The following is a 12583-nucleotide window of genomic DNA, read 5'->3' as shown; positions in this document are numbered from 1 at the left end:
TATAACTTACTAATAAAATGGAATTACTTATCAAAGAAGAAATGTCCAAACTGTAAATCATTAAAAAAGGAAATGGAACAGAAGTCAAATAATCAAAAAAGAAAAGACAATAAAGTATAGCATACTCCAAAAAGAAACACTACTGGCTAAACCCAGTCTGACCATCAATAATTGTATCCTAAATTGCCAGTCTAAAAGATTGCAATGGGTACATTCTGTTCTGGATGCGAAGTGTGTATTACCATCTCTTACAGTAGATGGACTGGATCCTGGAACCTAGGGCTGTGCATCAGTGGTGAGATACAACCGGTATGCCCCGGTTCAGGCATACCAGTTCCTGTTGGGAGCACCAGGTACCATTCCAGTACAGTGCTCCAGAGGGCCCACCCACCCACCCGCCATCCTTACCTGTATTTGAGCCAATCGGGGGTTCCGCGCACGGAGTGTATAGCTCCTGCGGGATGCTCCACCAAGCAGCTGGAGCATCGCGGGCGGTAAGTACACATGCTGCACACCTGCTGCACACGTGCATGTGGTGGACGCCCAGCCCTGTTGCACCGTACCGGTTGCAATGGGATCCGGAACCCACCACTGCTGTGCATGCTATGAAAATTATTGGTAGGATGCTCTGGAAAATGTGTGAGATCAAACTCAGCAACTTATATTGCAGAATGCATTCTTGAGCTCAGATTTGAAATTAAGGAGGGGAAGACTGAGCATTAATAAGCAGTCAGGGCGAGAGCCAGTTCAGAAATTCTGACAGACAATGAACCACAAGCTCCAGTGCTGCCAGACTGACTGTCATCTGAGCAGGCAAAGGAGATAGAGCAAACAGAAACAGTAGTCATAACTGCCATTGCTCTCTGAAGTTGAGGGCATGGGATTCCTATCCAACACAATCCACCAGGTTTGCTTCTAAAATGGACAGCAAGCATAGGGTCTCCTTTGATGATAGTCACTGTTAGCTTTCACTTTGTGTGTCTTGAATTATGAATGTTGCAACCCTGATTTTGAACCTCGACCAGCTGATGAATCTGCTATAAGCTTTGAACCCCAGGCTGGGTCTGATTACTTTCTGATGTGCCAGAAAGATTTTGAACACCAAGCTTGCAGAACTTTTGGGGGAAATGTATCTCTATATCGCGTGTGCATGCGTGCATGCATGCGTGTGTGTTTCCAAGCCTTATTAATAAAACTTTGTGTATTTGTGTGTGCTTGGTCTGAGAAGGACATTCCAAAGAACATCGCCCAAATATTTTGCAACACATATATTTTCACAGTTCCATTATTTGGTCTTCTTAGACTATATTATTCAAATTATGCATTCCACTCTGTAATTATTTCTGGTACTTCAAGTTCTGTTTTACCAAAACTATACTATATTGATAAATGACAAGGTATACTATGCTAAATAGGGAATGCAGTTGCTTGCATTTACTACTTTTATTTCCTTTTTTGGACTTTTTTGGATTCTATCAATGGTTTAGTACATCAGAAAACCAACCTAAAGGTTTTTATAACTGTGAATATTTTTAGATATAATAAGTAAGTTTAAATAAAATTGCCTTTTCTGATTGCGGTTCCTCCTAACTTCCACCATTATTAAATGCTAATTCATTTGCTAAAGTCATTTACATTCTTATTTCATTCACTGTGTGCAAGACTGTGCAAATAATTCTTCCCTAACACACAATATTTAGATAATTGTAACTTGCCAAAGTTCACAGCCTTGTCAAATAAACTTTATTAAAACAGTTCTGAAAATGTAAGTCTAGATTTCCTCTGTACTACACAAGGGAATGTATTAATTTATATTTTTCTTGAAATGCTTAAGTGAGGATATAAAAGTTGCTAAAACAATTCATTGATCTTGGGACATTTTAAATATATTTCTGGAGAATAAACACTTGACTATTTAGTATTTTGAAAAACACTAGCTAAGTATAATTCCCTAACATATAAAGTTTTCCTACTCTTATTTCATTACTTTCATAATACTGTGATGAATAATAAGGAATAATAAAAATAATTATCTATTATAGACATACATGGTAGAAGTTCTTTTTTAGGCCTCCTGATTGGTATTTCTCTCCATGTGTCTCCATCTCCCTGATCTTCAGATAACCAGCAGTTGAGAGGAAAACATATTTCTTGCTCAGATGGCAAATTCATCTTTTGAAATCTAATTTCATTCAGGTACCAACTGGGATTTGTTCCACTGTTGTCATGGCCAATTCGGATTTTGTATGGTTCTCCAATATTTTTTAGGTTAATCTGGAAAATATAAATAGATAAGAAAAGCTTTCATCATATTTCAGTTACCCATACAGATAAATCTAAATAATTAAATGAGATGAAACAAAATTATTAATAAACAAATCTTCCAATAACTATCGTATCATTAACATCAAGTAAAGATAGCCTGTTGTTTAGAAGGCCTGGGGGAGAATAAGGAGGTCAGAGCCCAAAGATGAAAAATGTACTAAAGTGGGTAGCTTAACTTTTCTTAGGATATTTTTCTTAGTAGATGAGATTTCCAGTGGAAGATCAATTACCAAAAGTTCCCTCACCCTTGGAGCTACCGTACTTGCAATAACTGAAACTGAAAAGAGATTGGGGGAAAGCTGTATTCCTGATTTTGGAACTTTTGTAGATACATATTATATGTTATAACCATATGAAACTCTAAATATTGAGGACTTAGTCCAAATGATTAGAAGATTCTATCTAATTCTACTAAGATTTCACATTCAAAGATGACCCAACTGAGTAAAGTTTACAGTAAATGTGTTAATGACCTTAGTTATACCTTTACCCTAAATATCACTGCTATACTGCTTAAAGATCATTTTGCTTTAGTATAAATGCAATAGATTTATTCAGAGTGTTAACACAAGATTTAGAGTCAGATTATCAAAGACTTCTTGCCTTTACTGCATTAATCCTAAACAATACATTTAACAAACATATCATTACGCTAGGTCAAAGCAGTAACATTTAAACACAGTTAAATGAAATGAAGAACCAGTGATTAAAATATCAAGCTAGAACAGGGGTGTCCAAACTTGGGAACTTTAAGACTTGTGGACTTCAACTCCCAGAATTCCCCAACCAGCTGGGTGACCTTGGGTCAATCACGTTCTATCAGGAAGCAGGCAATAGCAAACCACTTGTCTAGGCAGGGTCCAAGAATCAGATACATGGAGCAGGAAGGGGGGGAGGAATGACAGAAGGAAACATTGAGGTGGGGAACCAATAAATGTGGAAGGATAGTATTGAATTCACTGACAATACATTATGCCAAAGACAGGATATCAGATGAGTAACCACACAAAAGACTTCTCGTAAACATGCACTGATGCTGAAGAGTATTATAAAGTACACTTCTTTATTTCCTTCTGCTGAACTAGTTAACGATGCAGTGCAAAATATTATTTGAGTTTATTTCCTGAATTATGGTAAATTCCAACATAATTAGTTACTCGTGTATTATTTGAAACCAGGCTTTTGTAGAAAATAATCAGGTGGAGCCCAAGGGAAGGGTCAAATGGATTGTCAGTCATGAGACCCTTTGACGCCACAAGAGATCTACGTCTAGCCCACCTTGAATTCCTGTGAGTCTTATCTATCACCAATCTGCTTGGACCATTAGTAGCTCAGATTCTTATAGAGAGTTTAAGCTTGCAATAAATCTTTATACCAATTTGAACTGCCCAGATCTTCTGATTCCCCTGGTACTTGACAGTTTTGCTGCTAACTTACTAATTGCAACTATGCATGAAGTGCAAATGAATGCCCAGCCTGCTTGTAGTTTCCCACCTTATTCTTAGTCTGGCTGTTATATTCCTCCCAAGCTCACAGGAACTAAAAACTCATTGCTTATAAAAGGAAGACAGAGCTAGAATTAATTAGACAAACTATGATTATTTTGTCTGTCAAAAATGCTAACTTTATCAACAAGCTAACGTTAAAATAATTAAACACAGGTGAATATAATCAGTATATTACATATACTTGGATGCCTCTGTTAGTCATGTTATACTTTAAATATTTGTCACTTCCAGTCCAAGAATTACATACAAGCCAGCCAAAGTTCAGTTCCTTATTTGCTTGCACCCTAGACCGAATCTTGGCAAACTAAACCCTTATTACTCACAGCGTAATTGATATACCTTGTGATATTCTAGGACCATTATGGCGAACCTATGGCATATGTGCCACAGGTGGCACATGGAGCCATATCTGAGGGCATGCGAGCCGTTGCTCTTTGTCAACTCCAGCACGCATGCATGCACTGGCCAGATAATTTTGGGCTTCTGGAGTTCAGAAATAAACTTCCAGTGTATCCATTGGGCCATTTGTCACCCTCCTCAGGCTTCAGGAAGCTTCCTGAAGCCTAGGGAGGGTGAAAAGCAAACCTACTGGATCCACTGGAAGTCAGAAAACAGGCCATTTCCAGCTTCTGGGGGGACTCTGGGGGTTCGGGGAAGGCATTTTTGTCCTCTCCAGGCTCCAGGAAAAGCTCTGGAGCCTGGGGAGGGCAAAAAATGGACCTACTGGGCCCACCGGAAGTCAAGAAAAGGGCCATTTCCAGCCTTCACGGGGCCTGGGGGGGGAGGGGGCGGAGGAAGCTGTTTTTGCCTTTCCCTGGCTCCAAGAAAGCACCTGGAGCCTGGGGAGGACGAAAAATGGCTCCACTGGAAACATGCTGCTTCCAGCCTCCGGAGGACCTGTGGGACAGGGAAGGCTGTTTTCACCCTTCCCAGGCTCCAAGAAAGCCAAATGCATGCATGCATGCGTGGGGGGGCATTTAATTACAGCTGTGGGCACGCACATGCATATGATACAGCTTTTGGCAGCCAAGGGAAAAAAGGATCACCATAACTGTTCTAGTGAGTGGACATCCTAATGCTCTTCCTTTGCCTCCTATTTAGCTTTGGGCTATGTTGCTTCTTATCTGCCTACCCCCACATGGAATTTCCCCTTTCTTTTTGTAAAATTCCCACATCAGTGTAATTCATCACACCAGTCTCTTGTTTTATTTCTTCTATTGCTCCCCAGCATCAGATGTATTGAGAGGAATGACAGTTCACGGATTGGTCCTTCCACATACTTCTATACCAAGAATATCCAGGACTGCAAAGGTGACCTAAGTGAATGTGGAGCCGTATAGATGCAGCATCTCTTCCCCATAGTCTTCCTTCTGGTTCCTTCACCAAATCACAACTAAGATCACCCACAGCACATTTCTCTTTGGAGTAGATTTTCTCTTCAAAGAGGGGCTAATACCTTTGGGAGCCGAGAGGCAATCCTTTCTTTCCAGTATGAAGCAGGATCATATGCAAAACAGTTGCAGGATTTGGGCTTGGCCAGTCTAGAGAAAAGAAGGACTGGATGGCGGGACACATGACGTTTGCTTTTGAGAGGTTGCCACAAAGAGAAGGGGGCAAATTATTTTCCAAACCACCAGAGGGCAGGACACGAAACAATGGATGGAAACCTGGAATTAAGCAGAAACTTCCTAAGGACAATTAACCAGTGGAACAGCTTGCTGTCAGAAGTTATGGGTGCTTCATCAGTGGAGGTTTTTAAGAAGAGTCTGGACAGTCAATTGTCTGAAATGATATAGGGTCCTGCTTGAGTTCGATTGGAAGATCTCCAAGGTCCCTTCCAGTTCTGTTCTGATTGATTGAGTGTTTGCAGGAAAACTTAAGTTCACAATTAGCACTGAATTCTGTAGACAGAGTTCAGAAATGGGACTTACTGAAGGTAAGGTCTCAATGAGCAGCTTTTATAGAATCACATTTTAATAGACCACAACCCTAAAAGCAAAAAAATAGCTGCTACAAGAACAAACTTAATGTAACTACCTGATAATACACAGCTGACTGCACATCTTCGATAGCTTTGTTTTCCCCTCCTGGGAACTGAACCTGCTTTCTTCCTCTTTTTCCCCTCAATAATTCCTACCAGCCCAATTTCCACAGTCAGCAACATTCCCCATCCCCAAAATCCTGCCAACTCCCAACCATCCATCTCACAATCCCTTTCCTTCCTTGAAAAGATTGAAAATTGCCCTTTGAGTGACACTCCACAATTTTTCCTTGTTACCATACCATATTTTATATCATATTTGAGAATTCCTGGTCTTGCATCATAAAAAACAGGCATTCTTCAGCAGCAGTTTCACATTTAAAGATGTGCATGTAAAGAAGCAGTGTTCTTTACACCAAGGCTGTTCATTCTTCTCCTTGAGAGTACGTAGGAGTGTTTGTATTACATTTTCATCCACTAGTACAGACTATCTGCCCATGTATTTTTTAAAAATGCACAAAAACCACAAATTCATCTGTGTGTACATAAGCATCTATCTGTACTGAACAGTCTGTTCTGAATCTTTAGCTTGTTCAAATTTCCAAATTATTGGAAAACAACCAAAGGAAATGGCAGGTGTCATTTGTGTGCTGATTGACAAAGCTTTATCTTCAATTCACCTAGTGCTCCAGTTATCAAGCTACCTTTAAGCACAGATTGCCAACTGTGCTGATATGTACCAACTTATGTGATGTATTTTGAAGGGGCAGACAGCTGAAATCTATACAACTACTGCTTATTCAAGACATTCTGTCAGAACTTACTAACCTTAAGACTATTACTGCCAGTACAATGCAATCAGAGGTTTCCTTTCTGAGTTCTATTTTATTTCACTATTGCAAGGAATAAGGGTGCCTATACATCCATCACTGTCAACATTTCTTATATTTGTACCTTATATAAATGCATTTCTAACATGTCTGCAACATGTAGAAAGCAGGGTGCGGAATTATTTTGCATTCATATCCCCTTCACATCCTTATCAAGAACATCCAGAGTACATTAGCAAAACAATAGCATCTAAAAGCTATTAATACGTATATGTTGTGCATTTAGGTTGAAAATAGAAGCAACATATAGGAGGCTTTTTGCATAGATCCAGAGAGCCAAGGCAATGGCCCATTTATTCCCTGTATTATATAACAATGAATTATTAATTTTTCATTATAACTAATACAAATGTTTACTTCCATTGACTAAATAGGGGGCTTGTCATCACAGAGAAGACATAGGTTGTTGCATGCAAATTGTCTTATGTTCAATATTCAGCATCCAAAAATATCCCTCAAAAGAACTTCTGGATAGCTTCACACATATAAGCATCCACCAGATTCTGCTGAAGTTGAGCTTTTAAATGGAAGCCAACAATTGAGAATATTGTTATTTATTTGGAGTTAGGCAGATATGCTACAATTTACAACTGTTCGAATTCTGGGCATCCAACAAGTTTCCATTCCTGATCCAATTTTCCAAACCTCCAAATTTTGAAGGGTGGAACCACGACAGCAATAATAATATAAAAAAGGTGTCTAGGCAAAGGGTCATACTGTAGAACAGTATGAGGGAGGGGGAAATCATTGATTGATAGGTCTTCCCTCAAATCAAATCGAGCCTTGTGATCACTGCTCTAATCACTGATGCTGGAGAATGGTGACATCTTGGTAATTACATTTTTTTACCATTAGTTTCACTTCAATCACATTTTCTCATCCTGGTAATATGTTTTGGCATGGAATTCTTGCTTGCTTACTAATATGTTTTGGTGAGTATTTTATAAATTAATAAATTAGTATTTTGTATTACCAGCTCAGTTCATGGCAAAGTGCTCCCCAAAAAATCCATATACCGGTAAAACAATTTCAACATATACATGAAATCTGAAAGGAATGTTTACAGAGAATTTCATCACAGATGCTTTTCAAGAAAAGAAAAAAAAAGAGCTTACATTGAAAATCCTTGCATCATTCTCTGTAAAATATGATGCACTTCAGTGCAATCTAATAAGAGAATTTGCTTATACATTTCATGTATTCTTTCAAAAGACAAAACCAAAACCATTTAGATTTTCTCATGATAGGCTCTTAGAGGGTAGTTGACTATTGGAAGATATATCAGATGACTTGCAAAAAGGCCTAATCAGGCCATCGAGATTAGGCCGCCCACTACAGCTGTACAACTAAACTGTGTAAGATCACATGATATAAATGCACTAAGTATAAGGCAGCTTATAGATTTATGAAAAGGTGACAGAACTAAATCTACGATACCAAAAGGAAGTATACCTATTGTAACTGAAGGTACATTTCATGTCACATATTTTATTTTGGGAGCAACTAAATCTATACAATTAATCAAACAACAGATAAATACTGAAAATGGGAGGTGTTGTCTCCTGTCTTGAAATGAATCCCATTAGTTTGTGCTTGTCACTTAGTCCTAGAGACATTGATTTCTCAGATATCAATGGAACTCACTTCAAAGTTCAAATTCAAGGTCTTCTTCTAATCAATATCTGCACCTGGATTAGGGGAAGGTGACGGTTTTAATTTTTTAAAAGCAGAATATAATCATTTCTGAAAGGGGGTAAAATGTAATGTGGGACGTTGCAATGGCTACTACAATACATACTAGTTTAATTGTGTTAACTGTCATTATTTTACATGTCTTTTATATTTTACATTATGTGGAGAATTGTGTATCTGCTCCCCATACTGGTGCCTTTTAGATTTATTGGGTAACAATTCCATTTATCCCATCCCACCATCTTAAGGGCATAAAGGCAGCTACACACTTTGTTCTATGTCATCTATGGAACTGGTATTTTTTATTAGTTTTTACTGGATTTCCCTGAGGGGAAATCATCTGATACATACAATCTTCCACAGTCTGCTACCCTCCCTTCAAATGTCTTGGATGTTAATAGGAAGCAAAAGTGTTTTTGGTTTATTTTCAGATAAAATGAAAATGCATGCATTTCATAATAAAATAAGATCAAAGTTTTCTTTAAGTTGAGCTGACTATCTGCTGACTTCCTGGTTACCTAGCCAATCTTGGTTGAAAAACTATTCACTGAGCTTGGATGGTGAACCACTAGGAAATCATAGGGTTTTTTCTAAAATGGGAAGTTGAGTAAGTATTCCAAAAGAAAATGCCAAGAAAATGAAGAGCCAGCTGCAAAATGAAACATGTTGACATGCTTGAAAATTTCTTTGCTGGGCTGGTAATGGAAATGGACTATATTTTGGACAGTTACTAGTGAATTTTAAAATTGTGACCCAGAAATTTGCTAGAATTTCTGTTCAAGAAGTGGTCTGGGTCTAAGTTTGTTCAAGGTTCACAGACCTTCACATAAAGTTTTCTTCTGAACATGAGCTTCAAACATTGAAATACTGAATGGTTTTAAAGAAACAGACCTACATCTCACACGGAACCTTGGCTGTGATATTCTGGCTAGACATTTTCTGGAATGATTAATGAAAGTGTTGTCCCAAAATAAGGGGTTAATTATCAGTTATTATCACCCAAGCTATGAGTGATTCTAGGAAAACAAGTTATTGTGCTTTCTTTGGCTTTAAAGACTAACAACTAAAATAAATGAACCAGCCCTCAATTTGTTAATACAGACAGTCCCCACTTAACAAGTCACCTGTCTAGCCATCCTTCAGTTATAATGGTGCTGAAAAAGTTACTTTACAACTGGTCCTGGCACTATGACTGTTTCAGCATCTCCACTCTCATGTGATTTGCATGCTTTACTTCCAGCTCCCAACAAGTAGTCAATGGAGAAGACTGCAGTAGAATTGCAAATCAGACACTTGATTTTTATTTAAACAACTGCAGGTGACTTGCTTAATGGCTACCGTGGAAGTGAGGCTGCAAGTTTGTGTGTCCACATGATGTTTCACTGAATGACCATGTTGCTTAGTGACAGAGTTGTCAGCCCCACTTCTAGTCATTAAGTAAGTACTACTGGCATCTGCATGCTCCTGTCCTTCTGTTTTTAAAGGACATGTTAGCAAGGTCTTTTTCTAAGTAGCAAGGTGGCAATTTAAATGAGTCTTTAACTGTTTAAAAATAACTTTCTCCCTTCTCATAATACCAGCCTTGTTGATCTATAAACCCCTCTGATCATGTGATGATGACATGGTCAGAGACTGGAACTGGCCCCACTCCTATTTGTCAGCTGAAGCTGCTGCTTTCTGGTGGCTAAGCAGTGCCTTAGTGGTGGTTTATGGTGCTTTTGGCTTGGATTGCATGAGAGTCTGGATGCCTGGCTTCTTTAAAGGTATCTGCTAACACTATCTAGCATTTGGAAAGCAACATTAAATCATTAAAACATTACTTGGATAATGGGTGGATGGACAGTAGCTGTTTTGGAAGAACAAAGTTGTTTTAAGTACATGTTTAACGAAGAGTTCAAATAATGATAGACCAGTCAGAAAGGGGACTGGTGCTCTTGCTGATTTAAATCAGGGAGGAGAACCAACTTCTACCAGCTTTTTTAAATTCATCCTGTCCCAAATCAGTGTGTTCTAAATTTTTTGAAGCTGCTGCTAAATAAGAGATTTACAGGGCTATACTTTCTTACTGGTTTCATTACCTTGGGAGGAGGAGCAGCATCCATATTTATTTACTAACATGATAAAACCCCACTCACCATGAATCGTGAATACTACTTGTCATCTGAATTACTTTTTTTCCAACCAGGTTTAGTGGTGTTTCAGATGCAGTCAAAGCTCTTATAGACAAAAAGCACAAGGTTTCTAGCATGAAAAAGTATCATCATGCACAAGCCTTCCCCATCGCACAGCCCTATTGTTAGATACTCCCCTCTCTAGTTGTTGCAAGGACAATAGTAGTTTCCAATCAGGTCCTCTCTTTTCAGGCGGGAACAGAGAGAGACTTGATTGGCTGAAGCACTGGACAGCTCCCCTTTAAAAAGGGAGCTGCCAGACCTCTCACTCAGTGGATGCCTGTACTTGACCAAATAAAGAGCTGTTGTTATCTTTAGCCTTTTGTGCCTTTCATTACCCAATCTAACACCTATCACACATTATGAGCATTTCTTCAACAGTAAGTTACTCTTGGTAGGAGGGGAAACAACCTAGATTTCTCCCAGTCATTGCCCTTAAATTGTCTTGTATTATTGCACCAATCACTGATCTCAGTATTGAGACAGAATAAAACTTCTTTATTGGAGTAGTGCAATTTATATTAGTATATTTTACATGAACTCAAGGACTTTAATGTGGACATGATAAAGAGTCCTAAGAATTATTTGGCAGGCTGAAATGTTAAACCTTGAAATCAATGGTTCAAAGCAGGCCAAGTTGTGTGCAACAATTCAATCTCTGTTTTATAGCATGTAGATAACAGCAGTATATGCATCAGAAAGGAAGAGTAAAGTTGATATATATGGTAAGAATAGTTTAGTATCTTCCCAGACTTCAGCTATCTTTTTAGTAACTATTCTTAGTATGATTGGTGCCATAAATATGCATATCACTCAGTTCTTCCAGAATGCTACATGTTATTTCAATGAACCACTGAGACAGTGAAATGTGAATTGAAATCATTACAATAGAAGCATTATAAATGTCTGTCACTTATTCACCTTAGAATAAACCTGTTTTGAATAACTCAGCTACTCTTCATTGTTTGTATGAAGTCATATTGTACCTGGAATGTATCTGTACTGTTGGGATTAAACAGCTGGTGTTTTCCAGATCCCAGTATAAGAGGACCTGAAGCCTTGTTATCTCCGTAAACATAAAGGGACACAGTTGCTGTTGTGCCAGCTGTTTCAAAACCTCCAGTGACTATAGTGATTTTCCAATCTTCTCCTGCAGGTAAACAAAATTAAAATGAGTTCCACTGACAGAGCAGTTTTATCTCAGTAACTACCCATTGCCTGGAGAGCTGTGCAGTACCGGCTTTATTGCAAACAATGCATCACTAAGCCTAGGAAACGGGAACAATCGAATGCTTAAAAGAAAAAGCAGGTGCTCAGGGATGGGGTAAAATACTGGATGGTAAAATACTGTAAACTAAGGTTATACTTTGATAATGTTTTAAGAGCAGATAGAATTAGATGACCCAACGGTCTTCAATGCAACACCAGAATGCTTTCTAGTGTAGATTTACCTGGAAATAGTTTATGCCAAATAGTGGAAATAGATTTTTTTTTCTTGGAGAACGTGCACAGAATTGTGTGATCAAATCATACATATTTGGAAAAAAAAAGGATATCCATTTTAAATGGTCATGCAATTAAAAATTTTAGTAGCTTATCTCACATTCTTTCATATTTTCAATATATGGGTAAAATATATTATTTAATGATTTAAATTGTAAGCCACCTTGAATTTGTGGGACACAAAATGACTTATTAATAAATATACACATGCTAGGATTGATAGTATAATGTCCTAATCATTTTCTTGTATTAATAGCTTTAGTAGCAGATAGGAGAGGTATTTCCCCCTATCATTTATGAAATCACTATTATAATATCAGAATATTATAATAAGCAAATTAATACTAGAAATTAGAAGTATATTATCTTATATAGCACAGAGCACATCCTCAGCATGATTCCCCCACTGTGTGCTACATAAGTAGTTGACTCTAGCTAGAATTGACTGAGACCAAATTTCTAAGTAACCCTCCATGTTCTCAAATATGTTCTTTCATTTACAACTTGCACTCC

At 38.1% G+C, this 12583-nt stretch overlaps 1 protein-coding gene across 1 annotated transcript in view; it reads right to left on the bottom strand.

The window, feature by feature from the left end:
• Positions 1-12583, bottom strand: part of RP1 (RP1 axonemal microtubule associated) — a 221844-nt gene that overhangs the window by 106075 nt on the left and 103186 nt on the right. Inside the window, exons 25-26 of the mRNA XM_081952551.1 lie at positions 11554-11717; positions 2049-2274 (exon numbers count right to left, since the gene is read on the bottom strand). Coding sequence (XP_081808677.1) covers positions 2049-2274; positions 11554-11717 — 390 coding nt within the window. The remainder of the gene's footprint in view (positions 1-2048; positions 2275-11553; positions 11718-12583) is intronic.

Source organism: Natrix helvetica (genome assembly GCF_964273705.1).
Source record: "Natrix helvetica genome assembly, chromosome: 4".
Lineage (NCBI taxonomy): Eukaryota > Metazoa > Chordata > Lepidosauria > Squamata > Natricidae > Natrix > Natrix helvetica.
This window is presented reverse-complemented; position numbering and strand designations above follow the sequence as displayed.